The sequence below is a fragment of the Apaloderma vittatum genome, unplaced genomic scaffold (genome assembly GCF_000703405.1).
Source record: "Apaloderma vittatum isolate BGI_N311 unplaced genomic scaffold, ASM70340v1 scaffold16660, whole genome shotgun sequence".
Lineage (NCBI taxonomy): Eukaryota > Metazoa > Chordata > Aves > Trogoniformes > Trogonidae > Apaloderma > Apaloderma vittatum.
This window is the reverse complement of record NW_009696353.1, coordinates 7,493-14,866: the sequence shown is the minus strand read 5'-3', so window position 1 is coordinate 14,866 and position 7,374 is coordinate 7,493. Positions and strand designations below refer to the sequence as shown.

The 7,374-nt window shown below is 48.2% G+C and overlaps 1 protein-coding gene across 1 annotated transcript in view; it reads left to right on the top strand.

Annotated features, from left to right (window-relative positions):
* Window positions 1-486: 486 nt before the first annotated feature.
* LOC104277823 (integrin beta-5-like) overlaps window positions 487-7,374 on the top strand; it is a gene marked incomplete at both ends in the record, with an annotated part of 7,218 nt that continues 330 nt past the window's right edge. The window contains 4 exons of the mRNA XM_009874594.1: window positions 487-582; window positions 1,616-1,705; window positions 4,077-4,211; window positions 7,256-7,374. Of these exons, the coding sequence (XP_009872896.1) occupies window positions 487-582; window positions 1,616-1,705; window positions 4,077-4,211; window positions 7,256-7,374 (440 nt within the window). The remainder of the gene's footprint in view (window positions 583-1,615; window positions 1,706-4,076; window positions 4,212-7,255) is intronic.

Sequence of the window (7,374 nt, the reverse complement as noted above, 5' to 3'; positions counted from 1 at the left end):
AGAGAAAGAAAGAGAGAAAGAAAGAGGGAAAAACAGAAAGAAAGAAAGAGAGAGAGGGAAAAACAGAAAGAAAGAAAGAGAGAAAGAAAGAAAAAGAAAGAAAGGGAAAAACAGAAAGAGAGAAAGAAAAGAAAGAAAGAAAAAGAAAGAAGGCAAGAGAAAGAGGGAAAGAATAAGAAGGAAAGAAAAGAAAGAGAAAGAAAGTAAGAGAAAGAAAGAAAGAAGAAAGAGGGAAAAAAATGTGGTATTTGAGGTGTTGCTGAAGCTAATGGTGTTGTCAGTCATATAGTGAAGGACACAGCAGAAATTTTTAAAGGATGACAGAATTTCTCCTGTTTCGGTTGGGATCGTGCTTGTGCGCCAGGGACTTCATCGCACCACAAAACATGCCACGTTTCTGGAACAATTTTGCTGTTGGAAGAAAAGCAATGAAATTAGTGTTTGTTTCTGTGTTACCCATCAGTCTTACCCTTTTTGTGCTCCTAGGATTATCCTTCCCTGGCACTTCTTGGGGAGAAACTCACTGAAAACAACATCCACCTGATTTTTGCTGTTACAAAAAGTCATTACGTCCTTTACAAGGTGAGTGCTGCCGAGCCACCTGGGCTGGGGTTGGAAGACTTGAATTCCTCTTGAGAGCATACTCCTGCTGTGACTGTGGAGTGGAGGCAGCCTCAGGCACGCGGGGCTGGCAGGGACAGGCAGGTGAGGCTCAGCCCGACGTCCCTCCCCTCTAGTCCTTTCATCGAAAACCGCTAAAGCTTCTTAGGGCAAACAGATGTATGTGTTAGCAGGCATGTGAAGACCTAAAATAGGCTCCGGCTTAATCTTGATGTTCGGATGGCTGCCAACCGTGCAACATGCAAGAGAGCAGAAACCTGCTCAGCCCATTCTGCAGTGACTTAATCCCATTACCTAATTGTGTGCGGCGTTTCTGCCCAGCTGTGTTTTTCCATCACGGAGTCCGGGGCCCCTGGCATGCCACATACAATTCGAACTCACTCACCATCCCTGCTCTCCCCTCCGAAAGGGAAAGGTGACCCAAGCCACCAAAGGCTGGCCTGTGTCTGGAGCTGCCCTGCGGGGTTTCACTCCTCTGCGGCTACAGGGGAGGTCTTTCAGGCGGGGTTGTTTTCAGAAACCTCTGCTCTGACTCTCGAGGCTTGAGCAAAAACAACAAGCATCCGGCGTTGCTATGGTTGAGATGCTGCTGCTCGCCTGTGGAGAGCAGGAGGGCTGAGCTCATTCTCCACCCCTACTCCCGGGGATGCTGGTGGGTTGGGAGGCAAGACAAGGCAGCCCTACCTCCGTCCCCACGGTGCCGGCTCTCACGAGTGCACAGCATCTGGGTCTTGCCCCCTGCGGCAGCGGATTTGGGTCTGTTGGTCCCCATCCCATGGCTGTGAGCTTTGCTTTAGTGTCCAGCATGCCGTATTAGAAATGCTTTGCTGTCAAAGCTCTGTGTTCATGGGAGCCCAGCCGTACCACGTAGACCACTGGACGATGGGACAGGGTGTGTGGCTGGTGTCCCTGGCATGGGGTCGGTCCCTCCTCACCCTCTGCTTTCCTCTCTGTATCTTAGCATTTTTTGTCTTTCTTTTTTTTTCCCCACAAGAACTTCACTGCCTTGATTCCTGGGACAACAGTGGAGATTCTGCACAAAGATTCCAAGAATATCATCGAGCTCATCGTCAAGGCCTACAACGTAAGTCCATGTTAATACCGCAGCTGCTGTTGTGTGAAGTGCCAAGAACTCAGCCGCCTCGCCTCTCCCCAACGTGCTCCACCCAGCTTGGCCTCAGGGGAGCAGATCAATTAGAAGCAGCTAAAGTGCACATTTTTTGACTAGTTGTCAACATTTAACTTCCCTCTGAATTCTTATGGGTCGACTCTTCTGGCAATTCTTAGGAGATATCGCTGTTTTGGTGCTGGGCATGGAGATCTGACCTATAATGGGTCAACCTTCACGCATGGGACTTGTGAACACAGCTTTCAGTGGCCACAAGCTCTTCTTCCTGCTACTGTGCTTATTAGTGCAAGGGAGCGAGGGAGGACTTCTCTGGAATTTATGCAGTCAGAGGTCACGGAGGATTGTGCTGTGCTTTCCATGACCTCTAACGTTCATCTTTCCTTCTCCCACAGCTCCCTGCAGTAAAAGCAGCATGTGGGTATGCCCTTGGGAAGAAGATCTGCTGCTGAGACCAGGGCTGGTTTTTTCTTACCTGTTCAGCTGGGTGGTGGGTGTGGGCTGGGACCCCTGGCAGCTCCTGCTGGTCCTGGGACTGCAGGAAACCTGGAGCCTGCCCAGCCCATCTCCTCTAGGTAGCTTTGTTGTTTGTCCTGAAATGGATTCAGTTCTCACTGAAGGCTAAAATTTCTGTTTGCCAAGTGAGGGTGAACTTTTTTTTATTCGTCATGGAAAGGAATGTCTGAGTGTGGAGGAAACCTTGATCTGTGATAGAACCTGTAGTGTGGCAGTGACTGGGGCTCTGGGCTTGGGCTCAGCCTCTCCCCTTCAGTGCTTTGGCCATCTGTGGTCCTCTCTCATCTGCTTTCCTCCACCAATGAGTACATCAGACTTGCTCAGGGTTTACGTTACCTCTGAGATCCCTTTCCCCCATCTCGCTTTTTCTTCTGCCTGGAGTGCTCTTGCCCATGGGGGACTGCTTCCTTCAGTGTCTTACAATTAAGTAAGGGCTGATAAGGAACCTTGACATCTGTATAAGGACATCGGAAGGGCCCATGCAAAGTTATACCAAGGGCTGGCCTGGTGTCTTGTCTTCTGCTGTGCCCCGGATGAGATGCTCTGGGGAGGAAGATGAGAGGGCATTATTGGTAAAACAGCTAATTCCTACAGGGTAATTTTGGGCAGAGCAGGATGTTCAGCTTCACCAACACACAAAGGTGTTCAGCCCATAGGCAATGGATGCTCCATATGGTCCAAAGTGCTGCCCTGTGAATGGCTCCTGCATTGCAGCAGAGAGGTGGAAAAATATTAATTTCTTTCCTTAAAGGCTGTTTAGATTCACACAGCCAAAACGCATTTATTTTCTGCCCATTTCCAAAAATATTAGCTCTTTGCTGGTGTGTGAACACTGGTGGTATTCTCACACGGACTGACAAGAGGTCTGAATTAGCACGTTTCCTTAATTTGGCCATTTTGGTGAGGGTTGCGGACAAGGGTAAGAGGGATGGAGCTGCAAGCTGGCTTTGGAAAAGAAATGTATTTTTGAAAAAAGCTCCATTTTGAAAACCTTTGTCGTTTTTGGCCACAACTCTTAAAAAAATCAGTTCCAACCATTGGAAGAATTAAACAAAACAACCTCATTCCAACTTAATACTTATAAACTTTGTTTTGTTTTGACTTAAAAAGTCTGTGTGTGCAGCAAAGCAGAGAGATGAGAAGCAGAGGAAAGCAGGTAGGAGCATACCAAAATCTTGCTGATGGAAAATGTGTTTCGCTCTGAAAAGTTTCTCAAAGATAGATTTTTCATTTATTTCTTCCTGTGGTGGCTTTTCCAGCTGACACATCCGAAAGGATACTTTTTGTCTGGCATTTTCTCCTAAGAGGGAAAAAATGCATTTTTCTGACCAACTGGGTGAAATCAAGAAAGCAGGACAGAGTTAGTGCAGTTATACACCTTCTCGGTGTACAAAGGATGTCACAGGATGACTGCCAGTGGAGAATCAGGCTTTGTGCTTCACAAGAGGCTCTGACCTTCAGCTCAGAGATGCTCCATTTGTGGTCAAAAATGTTTTCTTCTTTCTTTTTCTTGTTCATCCATGTCTTTTCAATGATGACTACAGCGGTTATCACAGCTGTCCTAGAGGGCATAAGCCACCCGCAGGCTTTGTAGGCAACTCCCCATGAGTCTAGTTGCATTCTTCAGAAATCTCCTGAACTGGTTTAGTCAAACCCAAATGTCAGTGTGTGTGTGGAGATGATTTTTTTTCACATACGTGTTGAGATGTCCTAGTCAGCCTCTGGAACCATGAAGAGAAGAGACTAAAGCAGAAGAAGCCCTTTGGGAGCAGCTTTGGGAACCTGACAGTTTGTTTTCCCGTTGTGTTTCTAGAGTATTCGGTCCAAGGTGGAGCTCACGGTCTGGGACAGCCCTGAGGACGTTGGCTTGACCTTCACTGCCACGTGCCAGGATGGGTTGTCCTATCCTGGGCTCAGGAAGTGCGGGGATCTCAAAATAGGAGATACGGTGAGTCTGCTTTTCAGTCTGTCCTCTGGAGAAGCTATTTCACCCACCTCTCTTGATGAATGGCCATGGGTGATAAAATACAGCTTTGCTCATGTTCCTCTGGTCTCCTCATGCCATGCCACATTAATATAAAAGGCGATGGAGAGTTGCTCTGCTAGAAGTGGCTCTGGGTGCTATAGATCAGCCCAGATCAGTTGTGAGGAAAGGGGGAATACAGGCGTCTTGTGTAGAGCACCCTGAGCCAAAAACCTCTTGATCAAGCAGCAGGATGCAGTAGTCAGGAATGAGATTATTTTTTCCTGTAATCACGTCACACTTTCACTTGTGAAATTGTTATTGTCGTGGTCTGCTGGCCTTTTCCTGGTCTGCTAATATTAAAGGTTTTCTTGTCATTGATTGAGAATCCTGGCCGGTATCAGAAATAGTGTGGCCAACAGGACTAGGGCAGTGATTTTCTCCCTGTATTTGGTACTGATGAGGCTGCACCTTGAATCCTGTGTTCAGTTTTGGGCCCCTCACTACAAGAAAGACACTGAGGGCAATGAAGCTGGTGAAAGGTCTTGAGAACAAGCCTTATGAGGAGCAGCTGAGGGAACTGGGGTTGTTTAGGCTGGAGAAAAAGAGGCTCGGGAAAGGCCTTATTGCTCTCTACAGCTACCTGAAAGGAGGTTGTAGTGAGACAGGGGCTAGTCTGTTCTCCCTGGTGATGAGTGATAGGACAAGGGGAAATGGCCTTATGTTGTGCCAGGGAAGGTTCACGTTGGATATTAGGAAGAATTTCTTTACTGGGAGGGTTGTCAGGCATTGGAACAGCCTGCCCAGGCAGGTGGTGGAGTCACTGTCACTGGAGATATTCAGAAGACGTGTAGATGTGCTTAGGGACATGGTTTAGTGGGGGACCTGATGTTGCTAGGTTAATTCCACAAGCTTAAGGGTCTTTTCCAACCTAAATGATTCTGTGATTCTAATCTAAACTTGTCTTTCCTGGAATGAAGAGACACTCATAGAGGCAGCAACCCTCCTGTCATGTGTGCAGTTCCTATGATTATTGGGTGGAAGCACAGACTAAAAATATAGTTTGCCCCTTGATCTTAACAGTATATGCAGCATAATCCATCCTGTGCTTTTCGATTCAAAAAATTCAGAGCAGCTAAGATTTGCTTGTTTAAATTGAATATTGATGCAGATATACAAGTTGCTGGACAACAGGGCTGGGGTGAGAGGGCTCAGGCCAGCGGGGAACTCCCTCCCCTTCTGGCTTTTGCCATCTCCCAGAACGCAGGTGCGGGTTCATTAGCAGCCTGATTGCCTTATTTGAGAAGAGTGACTTTGCAAACATACCAGAGGTCTAAGCACTGAGGCACATAAAAATAGTCTGGAAGAGTCAACAGTAGCTGGATTTTTACCTCACCAAATAAGGCTCAAGCGAAGTGTTAAAGAGGGAGGTGGCCTCTGCTGTTTTAGCTGACTTGACTGGATCTCTGATGGGCGGGTAACAGCAATCCCTGCAGCCGAGTTGCCACACTAGGATGTGCCCTCCTTGTTCCCACAGCCAAGCCTGAGCCCCCGAGGTAGCAGAGTTAATTTGGTGGTTGATTCTGGCCTCTCGGCTTTGGCATGAGCAGGTGACTTGCTCCAGCTGCTGCAGGTCATGCTGTGAAGGGGCTTGGCAGGGATGCAGCAGGGAGTCAGTGCTGGTACCTCTCCAGTTTTAGGTGCACTCGAGTATTGAGGTGCCTGCACAGGCAAATGTGCCACAGGATCATGGGGATCTTGTCCCTCCATCCCCTCTTGTTGAGCTGCTCTCTGACGCATTGCTTCCACGTGGATCAAGATTTGACTCCTAAGAAAGTTTCCTGAAAGAGGATAACGTTGGCACTGAGTCCTAATCTGCCAGGATTTAGTCCCAGAGCCGTGGGTGTCAGGGGGTGAAAGGGAGCGGGATTACCCTGATCCCCTTAGCTTGCTTTCTGATCTCCTTCTCCTCTGTAATTTGAGCTCATTGCCTAATTGCTTCAGACCTTGGGAATGGGAGGGGGAGTTAAAGGAGGTTTCCTGGGGGTGCTGCTCTCCTGGCTGGGGCAGGCTGCTGTGCCACCATCTGCACCACATCACCTCTTGGCATGAGGGGTGGCACAGCATGGCTTGAGGTGATCTCAAATGTCTCCAGAGAAAAATCATTCTCTCCCAATGCCTAGGAAGGGAGCTCGTTTCTTTGGAATAAGGTTAATCTTCTTAACTAACTAGCAGCTCTAGGCAGCGCTGGCCAGCCCAAGACCCCCACTAAACATCAGGATTAAATTGAGGGCCAAGCAAGTGACCATGAGAGTGTCTTGGTTTTCCCAAGGATAAAATTCCCTGACACTGGATTGTAGCAACAGAAAATGAGTAGGGGAGTGGTGTGTAACCACATAATGATGTATAACCCTTCTGAAGCCGGTCTTAATGGAAGCATCCATCCAAACTGGCCAGTTAGCTGCATGCTGAGAGCTTGGGTCTGTGTGACTGATGCACCTCTCTGTGTGCAGATCAGGATTCCCATAAAACCTTCTAAATCTGTGTTCTTGTAGGCACCTCAGCCCTTGTGCTGCCTTGGATAGATCCTTGATGGTTCTTGGTTTCAACAGAGTTTATTATTTTTAATAGCGTGAAAACCAGAATATTCGCTAGAGATTTGCACTGTTTACTTCATGAAAATAGGCAAATTCCTTCCTGCTTCACAGAAACCGATGGTCCCTGATGGGGAAAACTACTGCTAATGTCTGACAGTAAAGAGTTTTAAAATGTTAAGGATGCCAATGCCCTCATGGAACTGGCAGATGTTGCTGGTTGGAGCTGTGGATGCCCTCACTTAGTGTGCAATTGTTTGGGGCTTTTTTTTGCACACATGGGAGTGAAGTTCAACGCGCTGAGTGTGGCCCCACTCCGGGGAATTGCTCCCTGGCTTTTCCTCGGGACATTTACCATTTTCCCTTCCCTCCTGCCTCCCTTCCTGCCATGCCCTTCATGCCCATTTTGGTTAACTTAACATCTCAACCCGCCAGGTTTCCTTCGAGGTGGCCGTGGAGGCGCGGAGCTGCCCCGCTGACCGCACCTCCCACGCTTTTACCATCAAGCCTGCCGGCTTTCGGGACACTCTGGAGGTGACGGTGACCTACAACTG